General features: G+C 33.8%; 1 protein-coding gene and 1 long non-coding RNA gene across 6 annotated transcripts in view; one reads left to right on the forward strand and one right to left on the reverse strand.

Annotated features, from left to right (window-relative positions):
* Positions 1-23,849, reverse strand: part of LOC664176 (uncharacterized protein) — a 34,555-nt gene that overhangs the window by 8,440 nt on the left and 2,266 nt on the right. Inside the window, exons 1-2 of one of the 5 annotated variants that reach the window (XM_015982140.2) lie at positions 4,263-4,429; positions 1,090-1,198 (exon numbers count right to left, since the gene is read on the reverse strand). The exons of 1 other annotated variant lie outside the window; for it this stretch is intronic. In XM_015982140.2, coding sequence (XP_015837626.1) covers positions 1,090-1,155 — 66 coding nt within the window. In that variant the 5' untranslated portion in view covers positions 1,156-1,198; positions 4,263-4,429. Of the gene's footprint in view, positions 1-1,089; positions 4,239-4,262; positions 4,430-14,344; positions 15,476-23,849 lie in introns of those variants that run through there. 3 more of the 5 variants (XM_015982139.2, XM_015982137.2, XM_064355951.1) reach the window with 3 other exon arrangements.
* LOC107398343 (uncharacterized) lies at positions 18,023-21,267 on the forward strand. The gene is made up of 3 exons (XR_001575221.2): positions 18,023-18,124; positions 18,245-18,467; positions 21,159-21,267. It is a non-coding gene; the product is annotated as an uncharacterized LOC107398343 (long non-coding RNA).

The raw sequence follows: 23,849 nt of genomic DNA on the forward strand, positions 1-23,849 counted from the left end.
GGGCTGCTTTTAAGAACAGTTACGGAAAATGCGAACTAATACTCTAGCAGAAATATCAAAAGCTGTGTAAATTCTGGATAATACATTAAGGTCTAAACGTATCAGCATAGTAATTGTTATTGTTTAGAACAGTAATGGAAATGGTTTAGTGCGTTATTTAAATATTGACAGAAGCCTTAATATCGTGAATATTGGTTTACATTTTACATCAAACGGAAAACGAAACATTCATATATAAATTTTGAAATTTAAAAGTGTGTTTTAATTAATGGAATTAAATCGTATTGTTAGAAAACGAGTGTTTTTTATTTTTTGTTCATTTCTGCAATTCAAGCTGTTTTGTTTGTGCAACTGATACGTCTGTTTTTGTTTTATAACAGATTGACCTTTTAACAAAATAGAGGCACACGTGTAATTATGATCATACTTCAAAAATTGAAACTAACCCAAGTAAAGGACAAAGTGGAGTAATTGGTTTAGAATATATGCCAGCTAAATCCGATTTATGGAAGTCTTACTAGAGACTGAAGAAGAGAAATTTGGCGATTAACAGGACATGAAAAGTAATTTTCAAACTGATTTTAATCGTGACTGTATCCAGATGGAACAGAGAGCAACATAAAAATTTATATTCAGAGAATGTCGAGATTTTATTGTATATTCTGTTGTGTTCCCATTAAAACAGAGAATATTGGAACGCGTTTCAAAAATCGCATAACTTCAGCAACCGTTATTTAGAAACACATAAATTTGCTGCAATAATAACGCAACGTAGGAGTGAATTTAAATTTTGCTGCAGAAAAATTTCATCGCGCTGTAGCTTCTATGATTTATTTCCTGCAATTATAAATTATAAACAGTAGCTTTGAATTTTTCAAGAGTTTCTCGACAAGTTAGCAGGGCTGTATAATGTCTTCAAGTGGGAAAGGAAGCGGGCATTTGGGCGCTGAATTTATATGAACATTGAACACGAAACGTTTTAATTGGTTCCGTGCCTTAAACGTCCGGCAAGGAATTACGAATCGTTTGCTCTCGGCAAAACTATCCAACCTCGTGGTTTTTCCGCACTAATCCGAAACTCGAATTTACCTCGTTTCTTTGGTCCTTTTTGTTGCAGCCGTGTCCTCCCGTGCCGGTACTTTGCACGGTGTTCATTATTAACTCCGAAAACCATCAAAAGTCGATCTCACTCTTGTCTCTTTACGTCGTCGGTATGGTTCATCACAATTTGAATTATGAAATTAACTCGTCTGGAGGGGTGGAAGTAATGAAATGTAGACACGGCAATACGGTTAACGGCGTTTTAATATGTATAAAGCGGAGGGTGCGAATAAAAAATGAGATTTATTCAAAACATGACACTTGCGTGCGGCAGGACTGTTTCCCGCACTTAACTTATTCCGGAAAATAATTTGGGTTGGGGCAAGACATAAGACATTTATCTTGTTTTTCTTGAACAATGCGCTCCGGAGACCTGAGCAAAGTTGCGAGTATTTGCTTTAATTAAACCGGGACTCGAAAGAAGTTTCAAAGTTGGGGACCTGCATTAAATTAAAGGATGTGTGATTGGCAACGTTAGAATTTCGAGAATTGCCCCAGGCAGGAATTCCACATTGACAAAAGGTAAACGTTTCAGCAACGCGAAATACTTCAAGGACTCGCCCTTATTTGCTTGGAAATTATGCGAGTGTGATCAAGTCTTCTTAATTGCGGTGACGCTTTGTGGAAACGACAGCTTTCCGCTTAAACGACTTGTGTTTATTGCGTCTTGTTTCTTAATATTCCCAATTAATTTGGCAAAAGCAGTTTAAAGCTGAAATGAAGGTATAAAAGTTTAAAGTGCACGGTGCGACTTGCAGTAAATTCCCCGTTTCTGCTGCAGAAATTTATTTTGTGTTTTGTGGCGCTTGCAGAAAAGAGCATGATATTGCCGGTTTTTATCTTTTGCATTCAAGTATTTATTGTGTGGCAAAAAATAAATAATTCATGGTGTGCAGTTACGAAACTGGAATTATTAATACATTTAAAACGCGCCGAAGAAGGGAGTTAGTGTCATAGACGTGTTTGTCTTCTTTTATGCAGACACTTAATATGATTGATAGTAGGAGAATAATCAATCAATCAAAGGATATTTTAGCGAAAAGATTCAGAAATAGAGATAAATTTAGCGAGCGTTCAATTCTCGACCTAAAGAACAAAATTGTCTGAAAATAACACCGGGGATGGAAGATTTTCTCTATTTAATTTTCCAAAGTAACTGAAATGTTTTGTCTTGTAATTAGACGCTTTATAAGGGAATCATTGCTTCCGGCACACGAACAATCTAAATTCTTTCCTGACATTGAACTAAAACGTAAAACAAAAACCCAGCAAAATATCGCTGAAAATCTGCTCACGAAATTAACGAAGCGCGAATAATTTGAGTAATCACCTGGTGTTGTCTATGTCTTAATTAACGTTTTAGATTCTAGATTTAATATAAAACAGACAAAAACAAATTTAATTGTGAAAATGTGAATTGCAGGAGGCAACAAAACATTCCTACATAAAAATCGCAAAATTTCTGTTTTCTAATCCCTTGACAATTCCACGTTTCTTTGTGGGTAATTTATAGAGACTTGGGATTTCCTTGCTTCACATAAAGAAATTTCTTTAGTTCACGTCCGTAATTTTTACGAGTGTATTATAATAGGATACTTATTAGCCTCCAGTAGGTTTTAAATAGATCTATTGCGAGAAAATTTATGTAAAGTAGTGCAAATTTATAAGCGTCCTGTATAGAGGAATTTTATGTCAATTAATTCTAATTGACATTGTAACGTTACGTATTATGAATTTTGACGTTTAATTTGCTCAAACTGATGAAAGTCCTTAGTGTGATTACTGATTAGTCAGATTTTGATGTCATAATTAATTATTTTTGCCCTACTCTATACCAAAACTAATAAACTTTTATTTCAGGTTTTATGGTGATGTTATTATTATTTTGCTTACGTAGATGATTCAGAAATATAAATACAGTTTAATGATAACCCTAGAATAACTTTTTTATAGATGATGACAATCTGTTTTGGTTTCTCCATTTTTTTCATAATAAAATCTATAAGTGGACCTGGATGTGTCTATTCCTGATTTTATGTTTTGTAAAATGTAAATAAGTTACCAGTTTATTCACTTTTGCCACTTTTAAGGTATGCTTTTTAATTTTTGTAAAATTAGATTGAAAGCGACCAATTTGTTCTGGAGTTTAATGAATTAATTAACTAATGCCTTAAACTGGTCGAATTAATTCCGCTCCTCATTTAACATCAAAAGGAGTAAAATTTAAGACTAGTATTAATTTTCTTGTTAATGAAATAAAATCCTTACTGAAGGGATTCTAACGAAACCCCAATTTAAAGTTATAATTAACGCCTTAACCAACATAAATACCAATTATCTTGGATGAAATATTAAAACACTACAAAAGTATTCATTTTGTGGTTGAATGAAATTTTGCAAAATTTATGTCTGTGTCTAATCTTGCCTCATTCCAAAACTGGAGCTTTGTTATCTCTCGCAACGTTTGTTAATTAAAGCAAATAAAAGTACATCGAGTCTTGTTTATTTTTGATCGTCATCGTTGCTGAATTTCGTCATTTTTCCAATTCCGATTAACTGCAATCCAGAGCAGCGAGCAAGTAATTAGTGCTCCCGAATTTCCGCGTGCTTAACAGTGAAATGGTGGATGCGACGGGAAATTATGACACTCCATCAATACGAACGACATGGTCTCCGTAAATTTAGCTTATTAGCGACAATATCGATGCTATCGTTTTTGGCAACGCCAGAATCAGATGGCAGTGCTTTAGAAATGTGTAAAGCGAAAATCCAGTTCGTTCCTTGGCTCCGTGCCACAAGAAAAAATACGGCGACTCCTTGCAACACACAAAAAGCAGCCGTTTGTTTAAAAAACTAGATCAAACATAAATTATAACGAGAAAATTGAATTCCGTGTTTGCGGCTTTCGAATGTAACTGCTGCAAACTCGTGACCAAAAGTGCCGTGTAATTGAGCAAACACCTTTATACGTGATGTAATTTGCGCCGGTATCATCATTCAGCAGCGATTCGCGAATTTATATTTACTCTAAAAGCAGAGCCGCAGTTTCCGCTTTAGTATATGTGTGCATACAAAAATATCGGACAGGGATAAATGCTCGGAATGACAACAGGAACTTGAATTCGGCACAAAAGAAAAAGGCGAATTTTCGTGAACCATACCAACGGGGATTTTACATGCTTTGCACAATCACATCGTTTACAACACCGTTGCACTTTAGGACACTAGCGCAAATCCCGGGTGAAGAGCGTGCGAGAAAAGCGGCGGCGAAAGCTCGTGCACTGCGCGAGCTTTCTGAAGCTGCAACGAACACTGCGGTCTGCTGTTGCTGCTGCTACTGCTGCTGTAGGCGTGGTGGCGGTGCTTCGTCTACATTGCGGTACATGCGAACTAACAGACCTTAGAGACTCCCAAATCCTTTGATTTGAATTAGAGGATTGGAAGAATCAGCGGTATTTAAAAACCCAGCTGAATTAGCATAAACGTGCGGCACTTGCGGCGGCAACTTAATTTCAAAGCGAGCTGGGGCCTAATTTAAGGACACTCAACGTGCGTAATTTGTTGCAACTTTTGTAATTATTTTAATAGCCAGCAACCACTTGCTTTGAACAATGGAGCCGTAATCGGATTAAATCCCAAGCAATTATTGCAGTAAATATTTGTTTTGTTTGTGATTTCGGAAAGGGTTCGATGCCTGAATGAGTACACAATGTAGTAGTTAGATAGCTTTTCTTTGGCAATTTGCCAAATTTCTTATAAAGTTGTTAATTTCATTTTGGATCTAATTATGTCACAGTCACGCCAAGGCTTAATTTTAGATCATGATGTAAATGGGTCGGCTAATTATTTTTTGTGTCATTTTATTTGCGAGCTGCATTTTATGCTTCCTACATAAAATTATATGACCCTCTTAGCCCTAAGCCACGGTTACACTTTTACAACTTTTAAATTGTAATAACTTCTAAAGGACTTGGGAGTAAAAGTTTAAGTAAATAGTCGCCTGAATTAAAATTATTAAACTTAAGGTAATACAAAGACGTGTGTGTGATTAGTTTGCTAGCAGTAAATAAGATGATGCATCACAGCGTCAAGGATTTGAATTAAACTGTGTCGGAAATTAGCTACATCTCCCACATAACACCTATGTTGAGTATCCTAGAACACAAATCATGTCGCACATTCAAAATTAATTAATACTTAGTGTTGAAGCTAACACAATGAATTAGGGTAAAGGGTTTTTGTAAATAAGCACAAATTTAATTACTTGTGACCATACTAGTTTTTGTGGACTTTGGCTTTATTTATTATTTCCATAAACAATGTCACGTCAAACCGGTAATTAAGTCCTGTAAGTAATTATTTTACAAAATATTTGTACTTCGTATGGTAGGTAATTCACACAGTGTTTCATTATTTTTTTCAATTTGTGTACAAAAAATTGTTGTTAATCGTTGTCTAGAAACCTTTGAAACTGGAGCACGTTAAATTTTATTTTATTTTTGTTAAATAAAGTAACTAAATAATTACGTGCAAGTCTCGGATGCTTTTAACAAATAAAAAACAAAGCAGCGACTTCAAAGAAAAATGTGATGGATATTGGATTGGATTTTTAGGTCTTTGATCTTCCAAATAATCCAAAAGTTGCAAATACTCTGTTAATTAACTTGTTCCTTTATTAAATATGTACATGTTGAGCGTATTCGCCTTTCAGACAATATTCAAACTAACTGTTTATTCAGAGTTTTCAGAAACACTCGAGTAGGTACTTTAAGACGTTGTGTCCAATTCCATCGGAATATGTTAGTAGTTTTACTAAGAATTGTGCTTATATAACCGCTTTCGCCCCATTTTATAAAACACATTTTGGCATAATATATTATTATGCAAATGTTGTTTACGTATGGTAATATATTCCCAGTTATTGAACCAATTTGGGGGAATTTGAATTAATTTAAAGCCCAAGTTCAATCATAAAAGTAAATGCTGATAGATTTTGTAATCATTATTTGTTTATTTGTATGGATTTCCAATTACTGAAACATCTTCTATTTGCTCACTAAACATTTCATACATAACAGCTCTCTGAAACAAAATACACAATATAACTTGTTAGAACTTTGTAAAAGTGGAGTCGGGATGTTTATATTTTATTTGAGCTTATTTACATTTTTCTTTGTGATTATTATTGTTGTCAGACGAAACAAATAAAAGTCTCTACGTGCAGTTTTTGCGTAACTTGTTTGCGATCAAAACATAAATGAATGTTATTTGTCTCTCGTAAAGACAATATATGGTTTATTTTGCTAATAACGATCTGTTTCGGGTTTCGTCTCTACAATGGCGAATTTAAAGACTTTTTCCAACTTTGCTAGAAGTATCTATTGTTTCGAACTCAGAGCGTCTAGACGATGGTGAAAGACTCACGTAAAAATAATATTTGTGTCTACGGTATAGATCCTGAAAACCACAATCAACTTTGGGAAGATAAATGCATGTTAACTTGTTCTTATCTGTTCATACAGCCAGTTTAATGACTCTGCATTTTGTATTAAAGTTAAAAGAGACATGTAGGTGTATTAATTACAAGATAAATTAATTAATGCAGGGTGAAAATAAATATACTCGCTTGGGAAACAAAGCTTTGAACGCTCTACATTAATTCATTAGAATGAGTTATCGCGTTAAATATCCTTAAAGAAAATAAATACTATTTAAGTATTCTATTACGTGAAAACTAAGGGTTTGTAGTTAATTAACATTTCATTATGAGTTATGAAGGTGATAAAACAAACCTATAATAGCAAATCATTTGAATTACAAATGCGAGTTGGATTCTGAAAATGAAATTCAGGATATTTCAGTTACGTTTCTCACATATTTTCGTTACATTTTTGGAGAGATTAGATTTTTGAATTTGATCGCATACTACGTAACTGTTTGAACAATATTGTTTCTATCTACTTTATTTAGTTTGTCTTTTATTTCCCCCATTTCCCGCAGTCGGTTTATTACAAAAATTAAAAATTCATCCCTTTGATGAAAAAACCCTGTTGCAGTTACAATATATTTCTTTCATTTATTAATAATGTTTCAGTTAGCTTTAACAATGAGAATGTGAAAACTAGTATTTACTCTCTAGAGTAAATGATCCAATTAAAATGAAAAATGGTGCTTTTCTTGCATCATTCTCTACTAAAGCTAATAAATGTTTCACGTATCTTTGCCAATTTCAAATTGTATAGTATATAATTTCACGCTTTACGATTGTCTTGCGGTTTGACATTTTTCTCCATTTTAGGTTATAAGAGATTGGGATTCTGACACAACACATTGCTCATTTAGCAGACAAAATAATCGATATTCTAGTCACATTTCGAAAAACCTTTGCCGTTAATCACTCCAATTTTCTTTTCTTTGAACTGAAAACGAGATAATATGTTTGAGTGATTGGATTACTGTTTTATTTTAGCTCGGGATTTGATCATTTCGAGCTCTCAGGGATTTCAGGACTTTGCTCCTGAATCCTGGAAGAACATTTTTCAGGCTGCTGTATTAGTAACTGGACTTTTATTATTTATAATGGACTCGTATATCTCGCGGATGCTGTAACAAATATTCGAACATTCACTACAGCACATAAGTAGCAAAGGAAACACAACATAAGTAATAATGTTATAAGTCATAATATATTCATTTTAAAGGGGTTGGAAGCATTATCGTATCTGAAAAAGTTGACTAATGTTGGAGTCGTTAAAAATCTAAAAGGAAGTGATGAATATCATTAACAAGAGCGAACTTTATACTGAATATTCATGTTATAAATGAGGAGAAAATGTCATTTGACAGTGTTTTTAACTTATTTTAAATGCATTTGATAGGTAAAAAACCTTTAACATTGTGGGATGTTTGGTCAACAGTTGTTACCAATAATAAACCTAAACCAATGATTGTTTTAAATCAGAAAGTGTAATTGTGGCAGTAAAATGATTTAGAACGATACATTTTTTTTGTAAATGCGTGCAAATTTCAAATGTCTTTAACCACAGTTTCTCGTTTTTTGTCGATTCCACTGGTGATTTATTTTTGATTTACGAACGAAGGGCGGCAATGATTTGTAGTGTTTGAAATGACAAAAGCATGCAATTTTTTCCACTCATATTTTTGAACAAAACTCATACTTTGCTTGTGTAATTATTTCAGACATGGTAAAATAAAATTTTATACAAGGCTTCGTGTAAAGGTTTCCACCTTAGGCACTTGCCAAGCCCATTTCGTGTTATACCTCCCTTTTATAGACGCCGTCGTTTTTATTATTACATATTTCCACCACAGCATTATTGGAAGCCTGTTGATTTGTTACATGCGCACTGGAATAGAGATTCTGCGGCACGGTTTCTATGGCGATGGCGTCAAGGGGGCGTACCGACGCCACATGCTTCAGGCGTCGTGACGCCATTGGCGAGCGACCTCTGATGCCAAGAAGCCGTACTTTCGAGAAAGCTTTGCAAAAGCTTTCTGCTACCTCACTAAGTATCGCGTTTGAATAATTGAATGTAAGTTTTCTTCTTGTAAAAATTTGTACCAGTTAGCAGAATAATGAATTAAATTTGCATCAATATTTACATTCTGCTTTTTCACAATTTTGACGAATAAAACGTTAGGCAAATCGAAGAAAAATTAAATTAAATTTGAACAGAACTTTCTTCGAGTTATGGACGAATTAGGGAAAAGCTATGAAACATAAATATAAACTTAGGACGAGTTTTAATTAACTTTTAGTGCTCAAAAGGTAAAGAATATTTCAATTATTGCGAACAAATGAGCTTTGAAACCGCAATTTCAACTGATTGGAAATTTTCCTCCTGACATTAAAATTAGTTTCTGTACTTTGTATCCACGTCTAAATACTAAATACCGCACATTCTCTTAATGGAAAATAACAAAGTGTTTAATTACACAATGTATGATTCCAGGCCACTTTTGCTTGCTTTTTGGCCTTTTTGTCAGCATTTTTTCCTATTCTTATCGGCAATTGATTGAACCGAGTGTGACACAATTGATTTGAGCTCCATTTATCAAAGACAGTTTTATGCTGATGCATGATGCTGATGCGCCATCATTGCGGTTTGCTCAACGAGAGCACTATAGATCGTGATTTAATTTTGCTGAAAATTTGCACAAATGAGGCGAAAACGCGTAATTGGAAACATTAAAATAATAATTAACAGCATGTGATGCAATAAGTGTTTCGTGTGGTAATAAACAGTTCAATCAAACACAGATGTAGTGTTTGTGCAATATTATTTTAATTGATTGTTTCCAACTTTTTGCCAACAATTTGCCTTTAAAATATTTACTTAATATTTCGAAATAAAAACATAATTCTGATTTTATTTGAACACGTATGAAATGCAAATATTGATTGTGACATTTAGCTCTTGCGGATTGAATTACTATACATTTAGTGCATGCAGATTGAATATTAATAAACATACACGTATGCAGCTGTTATTAACTCTAAACGGATTATTTTTTCAAAATTGCTTTTTCAGCGATATTATTATTTATAAATGAACTTTATTTCATGCCATAAGCCTTAAACCATATTCATATTACTTTACTAATGGATTGTTTTTTTTTTAATTTGTAACTGAGTTTGCAATTTTTTTGTCGCTTGAGTTTCTGTGTTGCCTCAAACGTGCAAACTCCATATTTTGTGTAAATATACACGTTTTTTACGGATTTGTTGTTGCAACTACCCAAATAAAAATATTTACTTTTTGAAGCAAATTGTTGATTAATACCGAAACCGTGACTTCTTCTGTTAACATCAATTTGTAGCTTTGTAGCGGAGATAAATTATACTCAGCTGCCACATGTGGATTTGTGGAATGATAAATGGGCCGAATCTGACGTTTCACCTTTAGAAATTGATTTTTCATATTCACGTACGTAAAATAAGAGGATTTGATTTTTATCGGTTTGTAAACTTTATAGAGCGTCTTTACGTATCTCCGTGATTTGCAATTGTAGCTTTGCACGCTATCTGTGAAGCTGTCAATCTAAATCTTGTTTATTTTTTTAAGAACGCTGGAGTTTCACTGACAATATCTCCGACAATAAACTTTAGTGTAGTTCCAGAAAAGATTTCGAGCGTTCTTAATTAAGTTATTTGTTTAGCGCAGTCGGGAAACTTTTTCAAAAGCTTAGATCCACATAAAAATCATTCAAATCGAGTTTGAAGCATATCATCTCTCGTAGTTGTTTGCACACTGTTTAATTAAATTTAGGTACGTACACTTAAGGGAATAATACATTTAACAGCAAAAGTTACAATTAATTAAAGGGGAAAACAGTAATCGCAGGAGTTTTAAGCATGAAGGCGAGTCAAGAGTGGAAATTAAGATTGTTATCACTCTAAGCAGAGTTTTGTATGGTGGTAAATGAGCGTTTTACAACAAAACTACATTTCACGATTTTAGCTCTTGCACACGTTAATTCACCATTCAAGAGTCTTGAAGTGGAAAAGCTTTCATCATCCGAAATTCGCTCATCAAGCGGAACGTGATCCTTTTCCCCAAATACATGTATTCCGCCACAACCAAAAAATTTCAACAGTATTAATAAACTTCCAACTAGGAAGCATGTAACCAAGCATGAAATAATAAATTCTCTCTTAGATTATATTCGGGGAATCTGGGATTTACTGCTTTTATTCGCTCGTTCGCCACATGTTTTTGTTGCCTTTCATCTCAGGAATTTCCACGCTCTTGGCCAGAGTATTTCTAAATTTATCTTAAACGTTAAGTGGGTATGAGGAGAAATTCTTTCTTAAAAATTGTTTCTGTTTCGTTAAGAGTTCAGAAACCGGTGGATTCGGAAAAGTCAATTCAAGTCAAGGAAATGCTCAACTGACGTTAAAGACATTCATTTCGCCCACTAACCCATCGACCCATGTTTAGGTTCCCACCTACAACTTAATCAAATTACCACACGCTTCTGGAAAGAAGGGAAGGTGTAAATAATACCGTCGTTTACTGGAAAATATAACCGAGGGAGACGTCGCACTTGCCGTTAATAAATCTTCGAAATTTTCCGTTAATTTAAGCTCCACCACCATAGTAACAACATTTTTATTAGCGGTGTTTGCAATACAATTTGATTGCTGTTTTTTACCCATTTTAATTAAACAGTCTAACAGCAGTCGTGAAATTTTCATTGTTTACTTGATACATATACTCTTATTATTACTCCCTTGAAGGAATTTTTATATTAAAACATGGCTCACCATTCTCTCAAGAACCACATTTTATGAAACGATGTTAGTAGCACCTATTGTTTTATTTTGTTTAAATTTTCATTTTGTTCGTATCTACTGTTAATTAATTTATTGATCACAGATGGAAAACGGGTATTTTACAATACTGTTTCTGATTTGAGCTTGACGCAAATTACTCATGTGTTGCCAACGGGTTAATAAAAGCAGTTTTATTTCAGGAAAAAATTAACTTTATTTGAGGTCCCTATTTGTTTATTTTAAAAACCTGAATAGAAACATTTCACACAATGCTTTATTCTTTTTCCATAAATCTTATGACTGAACTTTGTTGTATTGAGGTTTTAGTGCGACGTAAAAAAGCTATAACTAAAGTTTGTTTCCGCAAAACGGGAGTTTTGAAAACATTATTCTCGCAGTTACTGCTTAAAATGAAAAGCTGATTCCGATTCTCGCTGCATTTTTGTACGCTGCAAATGGAAATGTGCACAGAGAGGCTCAATCAGTAATCAACAGATCAAAATCTGGTTCGTCAATACCGCGCTTCGAAAAATTCGGAGATGGGTATTATGGAAACATGAGCTGGTTTTACTCTAATTACAACGCTTTTTTAACTAGATGTTTAGGTGCTTATTTCCTTTGCATCAATATTTGTTGATAAAGACGCTTGTTATCGCCGAAGGCTGTGCTTTTGTATTCTTATTTTGCTCAAATAATAGCTTAGTGTGTGACTTTAATTTCAAGAGAGAAAATGAAAAAATTGATGTTTTTACTGCGAGTAAACAGGAAATTGGAATTGTATGTTTCTTGTCGACAAACACATTTTGTGTAAACCTTACCAAAGTTTCATCGGAAAATTGTGTTTATTAAATGTACTAAAACCGTTATTCAACATTTTTCAGATATTTAAAAAGGAAATGAGACTAATTAACTTTTTTAGGGCAGATTTTAATGAGTCTATAAAGCTTAATTTGAAAGAACTGAATATTAACAAGCGATATACTTGATTGAGAAAGGAGAACTTTTATTATTTTATGCTTCTAATATATTCTAACAACAATTTTCAAAACGATTTGTTTTCGCGAGAAATCTAAAGGCTAAAATAATAGGATAAAATAAACATGCATTCAACTGCATAATAAAGCAACTTTTTATGCGGAAACATTGTAGCAGCAAAGTTAAATGTTCAAATAACATTACATATTTTATGTTATTTCTTTTGGATGTACAAGTTTAATAATCTTTTATGCATCCTTTTGATCTCAGAATCCAGATTTCAGATAAATTTTAGTAGAAAATGATTAAAATTTTCCTACGCATATTTTCTTACATTCGAGCAAATATCGGGGTTTAGATAACACTTTACAAATGTGACATTTGGTTATAGAAATTCCACTAGGTAACAAAGAACAATGTTAGTGGGATTGCAGATAAGAAGAATCACAATCCGTTTTCTACCCCAATAAATTCAAGGGGATTTAATTGACGCAGTTACCACACGTCCAAGCTTTACGATATCCTTTCTACTTTGTTGAATATCATTTAAGCTTCAAGGTGACAACAAAGATGATTGATATTTTATGATAATGTGAGACTTGGGTTTATTAATATATTTTATAGCGTCGTATAGAGCTTTAGCTGAGCTCAAACCTAGAAAAAAAGATGAAGTATATTTCGAAAGAAACAATTCCCACGGGGATTCTGTAACGTCAAGTACCGGAACACTCTTTTATCTTTTGCTTTCGGTGAAGTCCAGCTAATGCATATTTTAACAGTGTAGGATTTTTTGTCATTTGCTGGAAATGCACTTTGTCTAGGTCGCATTTCAATATTTTATTTATAGGAATTTATGCCGAGGAACTTGCAATTATCGGGAAACAGAATTCTGATTTATTCCGAAGCACTAAAGATAAATTAAATTACTTTTCAACTAATAATCCTTCGGAAGCGGAACCGATTTTATATTCGTTAAACATTTTCCGTCCAAATTGGAACATGATAAGACTATAAATCGATTTTTACTACGTAAGATAAGACTCCGGATTATTTGCGATGTTGTAATTCAGATACTGTCAGCTGGAAGCAAGCAGATGTCGGCTCTTATTGGCATAAGGATCTCACCGAATTTTCACTTGTCTACACTGATACTTGGTGCTGCAGAGAGTGAATCAAATCAGGGGGAGTAAAATTGGCAGTTCCTCTTTTCACTAAAACCCGTAATTGTCTATTGAACGAAAAAGCTCTGACGGATCTAATTTACCGCCGTTGGAGTCATTTTGTTTTGACGGGGATATGAACCCCGCGTTTCCTAAACCGCAGGATTATAAAAATATAATCTCAGTTCGGCGAATTTATTTATAAAATGAGCTTTTCTTCAGCCAGAGCTTCATGAGTAAATTAATTCCGCGCCATTATCGGCGAGTTACTCCTATTTCTAGGTACAGCAACGTCAATGTTTACACAAGCACCCCACATTAATTTAGCTTTAACAAGCGATAAAAACTACCTCTTTGGGAAATTAGTTTCGCTGACTGATGACTTTTTCTGAAAAAATCCCGCTTGTGCAATTAACTTATCGGGAAATTGACAGGGAATCAAATTAAAAAGCCCCTCTTGTGCAAAAGGCAGTGACAAGGATCCGTTATTTAAAAATTTAGAGCGGCACTCAAACGATCTCCTCCGGGCTATTTTAAGAATTCGAGGGAAATTAAGGAACACGAAAATAAAATCATCCGATTGGGAGCCGTCGAGGGATTATTATCGTATGTGTTTCAGGTCGCGAAATTGGCCGTCTTGAATTTTCATCCAATTTCCTCGCCATCGATTTATTTGGCTCACGTTTTTTATCATCTGTACTCACTTCGGCCCCGTTAAGGGAATAATAGTTTCGTTTCAATTCCACGAAGCGAGCGCTTTGCGGTTTATTGTCTTTATAAATATTTTTACGAGATAAGTTTTTACACTTACCCGAGTTCTGCCAAGCAAAAGTGCGTCCATTTCCGATTCCGGAGCCGCGTGTATCGTACTTACAGTCGCAATCACAGGTTTTACGTCAGGCACAGTACTAGCCATAATATAAGTCGGTAACTTAGCACTTGTACGTTTACGAACGGGTATTTAGACATTTAGTTTAGTTACATTTATGAATTGTTACATTTACTTACACGTAGGTACATTTAGGGTTGACATTTAGGAGTTTTTTACGCTTTGTGTCGGAGAAACTTTACGGGAAGTTTTAAAAGAGTTGTATTAGAAGTTCAAGAGAATTTATTGGTTCAATATTTTTTAACTTTAGAATGGCACTGGGGGAATAAACCTCTCTTACAAAAAATAGAGTATAAAAATTGGCAACTTTGAGTGATTTCTGTTGTGTTCGGATATCTTTACAATATTTGGCACTAGGATAAATTTAGGTTAATTGGTACTATGTGCGAGTGGCCCCGTTAAGTCGTGTGTAAACATTCATTAAAATACTTTGGATATGCAACATTTAATTCTAATTGAGCACATTTATCACTAACAACTAGAATTAATAGGAAACAACAATTTTCTAACACTTAACTCTAGAATCTAACGCTAATATTTATATAAAATGGTCCCAAAATAACAATATCAAAAATACTACAGTGTATACTCTCCTTTTTCAAATATTTTTTGGCGATTCATCAGAACGTTGTTTACTGATATGTTTTACAAATCGTTTATAATTCGTTACATGTGTTTAGTGATTTAACTTTTAATTTATTTAAGCACAGCGATCTTTTAACTGTCGGATTTAAGGAAGTGTTTAACATGTGTTCGTTCGAAAGCTCGAGAGCAAGTGTTTTCAGTAGACGATGTTTTCAGCTTTTCATTGAAACGTTGCAAGTCCGACTGGAGCGCCCTCATCCGCACAAACGTACACCAAACTGAATATTGATCTTTTGTTTGTGCCTTATTAGTCCCTTTCTGAGTTTTAAACTTAACTTAATTTTTGCAGGCCTCGAACTTAAATCAATTAAGCCTAGCATTTGCCGTTTTAGTTAAAAGCACGACGCTTTTTTGAGCAAATTTTACGGTAGAAATTTGTTTTTTTAACAAATTTAAAACTAAAACACTTAAGTTTTGATCACATGATATTAAAAACCGGTTGAGGAAATTTGATTAAAAAATCGTAAGCAATGTTTTCTGTAACTTATCAGGGCAAGAACTGGCACGGAATCTGTAGAAGCGGCGTTATATCGAGCTTTCAGCGAGCTTTTCTACTGCGCATTTGGTTTGAATCCTTGCTGTGACACTGATCTGTAAAGCTGTGCGTGCTTGAACTTGATATTTTTTTTCCTACAGATGGAGTTTTTTAACTCTAGTTGATTTCATTAGACATCATCCATTATCCGAAATGTAGTTTTACAAATTTTGCGGCAATTTATCTTTCTGGGTAGCATACGTATTTTTTGAGTGTAATACAAAGCTGGGCTTAATAAAGAATGATAAAATAAGTAATAAGATTATGTTTCAAGTTTGATAAATAACTACGCCTTGTCTTGTAAGAAAAGGAATCATTCTGCCGAAGTTTTACAAAGTTATTTGTCTGAGGCATGTGTAGAACAAACTTAGGGAGAATTGTAAATGTACCTGCCTCAAGTGGTTTTGATAAGTATCAAGTTGTTTTCTCTCGAGCAAAATACTTAAGAACGAGCCGAGAACAGAGGCGTGAAACGTTGGTCGAATAGTGGTAAACATTAAAAGAGGCACTTACGGCACTAAAGACCAAGGACACGTCGTAAAACTAATACGCAAAATATTAACAAGAGAAATGGAACTACGCTTCATTTAATCTTGCGCTACCTACTTAAAAATAATAGAAGCAGAGAAAAAATGGCAAACATGCAGCTGACTTAATAAATGTTAATGATTTGAAAGTTTTTTATTTCCTTCACGAGAATTTACATATCTGGGTCATGCTGTTCGATCAGTTTTGGTGACTCTTTGTTTGGAGCGTTTAGAAAATTGGATTCACCTACAAATTATTCATCTCATGTAAAATACATTTTTATATTTTGTTATCACTGTGTGCAAAATTTGCCACGATTGCGCTAAATTTGTCCAAAAGAAATTCAATAAAATTTATGGAATATGCCAAGTTCGCTGCGAGCGGACGTTACCAACTAAACGAAATGACTTTGTTGTTTTGATGCAAAAACTGAAATTGAACATATAGGTATGACGCATATGGCATTTTGTAAAACTTTGTGCAATCACAGCAAAGACAAACTTTTAGTTTTCATTCTGGGAAATAAATTACGATTATCCCGGCGCATCCACCATTTTTGCAAATCACCACAAATGGTGTTTAACAATTTGACCGCTTTTAAACTAATTATGTGTGTAATTTATGGCAAACAAATTTTCCAAATTTAAAGCTTTCAACTGTCGGAAAAGTTAAACCGATTGTTGTATCCAATTTGTCTCCTAGATAAATCGAGCACGGTGGAATTTAATATTTCACTCCGCGGTCACGAATATTGTTTATCAGAAGTGAAACTTAAATTCAAATTTATTATTAGTTTATTCATGCACGCGAAATCGTTCTTTTGAAAACACTTAAGTGAAATGTGCTGTTTCTATAAATAAATAAAAAATAATCTAGCCAAATTAAGAATAGTTTACCTTTACTTATTATCAGGAGTTAATTAATCTTAGAAGAGAGGTGAAAATAAAAAGCATTTGCTTGAAAACAAGTGCTAATTAAAGCATTAAAAATAATTGCAATAATTATAAAGTTTCATTACATTTTTTAGTAATGCAGCTTCTCGTTAGTTTGCGAAATTCATTTTTGTAGTTTTAATGAGTTCGTAATTATTTTCCCAGCAGTTTATCTCTTATTATTGCTGTACCTCAAATTTTATGTGCTTCGTTCCTTGTTAATGCCAAGAACACACTTCTTATTAATTTTACTTTTGTTTTTAATTCAATTATTTTCAGCTTTTGTTTTAGGAAGAATAGATGTTATTCCCGAAAGAGCTTGTCTGTTTTCGGGAGAATAGAGAATAGTACATCTCATATTTTTTGTGAGCTTTGGTTGGCTGGTTTTAGTAATTACGGCGTAGCCACTGCGTCTTGCAAATAGTTTTTATAGATTTCCTTTATAAGTAAATTAAGCTACAAGCGATATTAGGCTGTTTACGACCATTAGCATATTTTTTATGACCGGTGGAATTATGCAGTTTTATTCTAAAATTAACTCGGTGGTCTACCTGGTCGATGTTATTCGGTTTTAGATAATTTTCTTGAAAATGTTAAAACGATCGTTTATTTATTTTGGCATGTGGAGGAAAAAATGGAACTGTATAAGAGGTAAAACAGCTCCCATTTAAAATGATTTATTCACTCCCAGCGCTGCGGTTTTAATGCTCTTATTGTAACATCTTTATTTTTTTGTAGGTATGGTTATTAGAGTGGGCAGCTTTAAATATATGTTAACTTTAGTACCACATTTAAATTCAACGTGAATTCTACATTTTAATAAATTTGTTTTAAAACCAAACACGTAGGATTCGCTAAATTGTTTACCTTTGTTGTAAATGAAGCAATTAACTGTATTGTAACATTATCCAAATTAGCATCTCCGGGATTATAGTACTGTTATTAATAAATTTGCATACATGTGTCACTGTCAGGCATATTTGGTCAGTCATTTGCATAGAAATGAAAAGGAATAGGACCGTCAGATAGGTGTTATATCATTTGATATAGGTGACTGTGCAGGTGAGAAAAAATATTTATCTTTGTAGTGTATCAATCTTTGACTTTTCTAAATGTTCCTATAAATATATCCTGTCTACATTTATGTAAGCAAGCAAAATAGGAAACGCATTCTTTCAGTAGTATTGTGTCGACAATACTGCTGTCAAGAGAAGCAGTTATGTGTTAAAGAAAAATTCTTGTATCGATGCTGACACTGGCTTTCATCTGGAAACTCTCTATTCTATTCATGTCGTCGGGTGACTTAGAAATTAACAAGTGCGGAAGTCTGGTTTGAGTACAATGTGTCAGAACCGTGCAGAGGATAAGAGTTTCAATTCTTTTAAACCTGACTCAAACTTACTCCGTAAAAGAATTCTTTATTTTTTCATCGCTGTAATGTAGGCATACATATTTATGCTTTGTTTACTCTAGATTCATCCTCTGACAAAGGGAAAACAGTTTTTTAACCAATTAGACTCGAATACAACACGCAACACTTAACAGAGCTTTGAAGTTGGGAGCAGCGTTTTCATACTTTTTGATTACAGAATTCTGTTCATAAGAATTGAACCAAGTAGCCACAAAAAGAATCCTATTAGCCTCAGCAAAGACATTAAAGTACGTGAAAAGAGAATATTAAAACGAAACATCTTTACCCAGCCAATTCGAATTACTATCCTTGAAAGCTGTTTTAAACTGTCTGAAGTTACAGCTTTATATCGCATATCAGAGCCAATTGATCGAAATACCGAAGCTAGTCATCCAATAAAAGAATTCTGGAATTCGAAGAGCAAGTGTTGATTCTTTTTCGAACATCTATCAAATAAAAGAAAAGTTTACTTGCTGCGATAAATAAAAGTCCTAATTATATTAAACCTTTAAACTTTATTAAACTACTTTAAACTTTGGATCGGTTTCGTATTTCCAGACAGCTAAATAGTTGTTGCGCGAAAGTTTTGAAATTTATGTTGACACTTTAGTGGTTGCTACCACTTAATTATTCTTGCTGTTAATAAGACCGTTTAATGGAATCTTGTAATAATTAGTTAAAGTTTTTGTAACTGCACGAAAGAATGTACTATAAACTTTCATTGTGTTTATGAGATAACCGTCCAGTGAGCAGTTCCGGCTAATTTGATCAATTTCCGCTCCAGCGGCTTAAGGTCGATAATTATTACTGGACACGAAAATTGAAGAAATGACTTAAATCATACAAGTGATCTCATTTTTTCAACTATACTGCCATTTCTCGACGCAACAAATGGCGTATCAAATTTTTACCACCAACTAAAGAAACATGTCGTGTCTAATTTCAGTTGCCCTACAAGTTAATCTTCAGATTTATACGATACGATCGTTCGGTTAATTACACTTTAACTTGCACGACGTATCGAGATTAAATTTACCCAGGATGTTTGCCTAGTCAGAGTTTTTCCACTCCCTGTTATTAAGCATCAAAAAGTAATGCTTCGTTTATGTGTGTATCAAGAAAATTATGACCGACATTTACAGAATTTCAATAACAAAACAAGAATGTAAAATTTTTTTCTGATAACATTACCGCATGTTTTTGCTTTGCTAATGTCATAATGAATTTTCATTTTCAACCCTCCATAAAACTAATATTCTATGACCCTTGTCTAAATTATCCGCTGTTGGCTTTCTGAGTTCGTGCTCTAGGGACGTTATTTAATTTTCCAAAACAAACTACCATTTCCTAAAGTAATAGTAATGTATTAATGATTTAGAACCTAATTTGTTATACAAAAAATTAGCAACTAAAGGACGTCTCTAGTTTTTTGCTCACTTTGCGGTCTTCGTAAGTAACTTAGCTTGGAGATAAGAATTGGATCTTCGCGAACGTTAACACTCAGACTTTGCGCAGCGCGATTTTAGAATGATAATGCCATTTTCACCGAGACTACAAGTCGGTAAAAAGATGATTTCGTCCCAGGAATAGCAAACTAATTTAGCTCCAAGTAAAAAATTCCAAACTCATTCACCCTGCCCAAGATTCAGGTGCATTACGTTTGGATAAGCGATAGGCCATAGGCTAGGTCTTTGTCAGAAAGTATTTATGAATCGCCGAACGTGCTGGATTTCGCCGGCAATAAAAATGATTTATACGTTTTGTTTAGATGACGTTTTTAACAGTTTTCATCGACGTGTCATGAATACATCCAATATCTGTTCAAACACAGCTAGAAACCGTCTGGCTCAAGTTTGCCATAAACGCCGTGTTGATCAATCCTTTCAACTGAGCGTGTCCTCGGAATATTCACTTCTGCATAAGGACGGTTGTGGCGACTGCCAATACCAAACCTGCATTTAGATTAATGACCGCGGCGGTCTGGAGGAGGTTTAGTAATAGGCTTATGTTTTCTTCAGAGGACGATTTATTCGTGCTGCAAAATCACTAATTGCCCAACGGAAAATTGCATTAAGCCCCAATCTAATATTCAACAACAAAAAGCTGGGTTCGATTTTAGTGACCCGAAGAAATTCGCTCTAAATTTTCCACTCATGGAAGCTTTGGAGAGGAATTATTTTTAGTCTGGTCAGTCAGAAACGTGCTGAGGCAAGAATTAATAAAATTAAGTTAAAAGCATTTTTAATTCTCTTGTTTACACCATATTTATTTCGTCTCGTCTCTTTGACGTAACGAGAGGCTAATTCGGACTGTTTTAAACAACATTTTTTGCTTCACGTTTCGGTGGGGTATTTCCATTTAGATAATTAGTTCAGACCGGGGAAAACCAATTTGTGGCTAAGAATGAGCAGCTAAACTGCCCCAACATTTAAACTCTACGATTATTGCAGCATATGCTCCCATCCTAACATTTTTCCCACAATTTACAATAATTGATCAAATGATTAAAAGTGGGTATTTCGCTTCAGTATTATTAAATTTATTTGTGTGGCGGTGACAAACCACTTTTTTGTTGCTTCTAGCTGTTTCATTGTCTGTACAACCTGTCTCATTGATTCGCTTTTCTCGGTTGCTTTTCACGCTTTCAACATCTGTCCAATTCTCATAAGATATTAAAAATTTTAGAGACAAATCCAATGTGGAGAACAAATAATACCCTGAAAAGACATTTCAGTGTTTTTCATGGGCAATTTTAATTGGATTTCCAGCTTCTGAAGGAAGGAACATTTTAACATTGGGAGGATTACAAGTTTCAAAGTTACTAAACTGGAGTAATATTGGACATTAATAATAAATGATTAAATGTGCAGCTTCTAATTTGATTTCGCCTGTACCGCAAATATCCCAGGTTGACTTATTCACGAGTAAACGACGAACTAATGGTGTTTTGAAGCTTCGCTAGTTTACATCAACATTTGATATATTTGAATCAGATGCAGAGTGCTTGACTACAAATCATATTTGTCGTTTTTGTTACAAACTAAAATGTATCACAGGCAAAAGTCGCTTCTTGCAGTCTGGTCTTTTATTGAAATAAATAAACAAATATCACAACAACTGAGTAGTTTCATGTCTTGAGCAAATTGAACTCACTTTTATAATTATAATGCAAAAGAGTGAAGTTCCAGATTAAATCTGAATAATGTAATAGTGCGCTGTACCTCTAATTACTAAATTTGAGGACCCTTGAATAAAAAATTAGGTAAATTTGATTCCGTTAATTTAGGGCTGCTGAGCAATTTTTTATTCCATACACGTATGTACGTGCGTAATTTACGAGTTATGGAAATTCGCCATCACCTTTGTTCCTCTATTAACCATAAATCGCGGCTTTATGTCGAGAGATACAATATTGTCGTGCATACATTTCCCTATCGTTGAGGATTTACGCAAACATTATAATTTTTTTCAAGGATATTTAAAACAATTTTTTGTGCTTGGTGGCAAAGTAGCTTCCCTATCCGTTTCAGGATTCCATTTTTAACGAAAATCCGCTTATATTTCGGAGCTCAAGGATTAAAAAAGCGGTCTTCGGGAGCGCACTTTTTATGTTCGACATAAAACTCGTTGCTTTGATTGAAACTCTATTTCCGTTTATTGGAAGATGAGCTCGTGGCTTGTGGTTTTGGGCAATTCGTTTCGGTGTGAAACTGATTAAACTTAAGCAACCAATACGATGAATTTCGGTCGTGGATGTGCCAGTGGTTTCACACACACAGAGCTGGCGTTTAATTGTAATAATTTCAAGGGAGAGTTCGTGCTATTATAAAGTCGTTTGGGAATTGCAGATATTACATTAGATAATTAAGTTTGAAATATACGTGTTACTTCGCTCGACAATACGTTTGAATTGTTATATTTTGTCCCGGCTATCGTTGTGGACAATAAATCGTCCTGTTATTCAACAACCGGCTCTCTCTAATTCAATTATATCGTGCAATTAAATACTTAGTAATATCAACTGTCGCCATATTTTATGTGCTCAGCAATAATACAAACGTTATTTATTGTTTACCCAACATTTTAATTTTGCTGTCTGGCAATATGATTGAAAAAGCAATAAACGATTTTTTCACAGCAGATTTTAGTCGGGATTTTCTGTATTATTCGGGTCAGAATAACACAACATACAAAAAAACAAGCAAGCTTTGTCGTTTCAGCTGTACATCAAGTTTTGTTTAATTAAACCTACTGGAAACAAATAAAGTGGTACAAATTAACACCGGCTTCAGGCCCTCACTCAAAAATTTTATTTCACGAAAGATTTGTTAAAGAATGTGAAAGTAATATATAATTTTTTATCAAAGTCTACTCAAGTAATTTTGCCATATTATCTTAAGTCTAGGCTGAATTATTTGGTACATTTTACAAACGCATTAATTTATGTTACATGGAGTTTTACTTCTGTTTATTTTTTAGTTGGTGCTGTTTGTATGTAAACATTGCAAAAATTATTTAATACCAATATATTTCGAATATGAAGCATCATAAATGGGATGAAATAAAATGTTGGAAATATTTTTGTAAATACATTAAATCAGCAAACGTGAGTGTTAATTCACCTGAATTTATAACACATAAAGCTTATTGTGGAATTGGTCAAATTTAAATTGCAGTGTAATTAACTGCTATATTTCGTGTAACGTGCATTTAATTTTTTTAAATGGAAATAAGGTGTTAAAAACATGACCGGTCTCATTGTCATTGAGTGAAGTTTCTCCATATTTTAATTTATGTGATAGTGTTGGTTTTAGCTTAGTTTGTAGTTTATACACTTGCTGAAATAGTGTTTGCACAAACAATAGTTGTTAATTTAGTGCAGGATCTTACAAATAATACCTGAGATCATTAACAGAGATAATTATTTTGTCAGCCAGATACAAGGGAAATCCCTTTATTGATTAACAAACTTATCTATTCTCTTTGAGACAATGATAGATGAGAAGTAGCAGTAATCATAGGAGCTTAGTCAGTACATTAACCATAAACTGGTTCCAAACCAGCTGCAGGGAAATTACTATTGATTAAAATGTGTTATAATTTAATAAAAAAATTAGGTGAAATGCTAGTAGTAAGATAGTTTTATTACTTACAAAATAGATAGAGACAGATATGACGCTACTATAAACGACACAAAGCCGCAATCTTTCAAATCACAATTGGCAAGTCTCTACAATTGGCCAATTTCGTTCCGAAATTCTAGGGCACGTTTTCGAGGATAATTCTTTACTGTTCGCAAGGAAATAACAAAGTCGTGATGCGCAAAAAGTTTATTTGTATCAGAATGGATCGCAGCAAGCACGAAGAAGGTTAATT

This window comes from Tribolium castaneum, chromosome 3 (genome assembly GCF_031307605.1).
Source record: "Tribolium castaneum strain GA2 chromosome 3, icTriCast1.1, whole genome shotgun sequence".
In the NCBI taxonomy this organism is placed as follows: Eukaryota; Metazoa; Arthropoda; class Insecta; order Coleoptera; family Tenebrionidae; genus Tribolium; species Tribolium castaneum.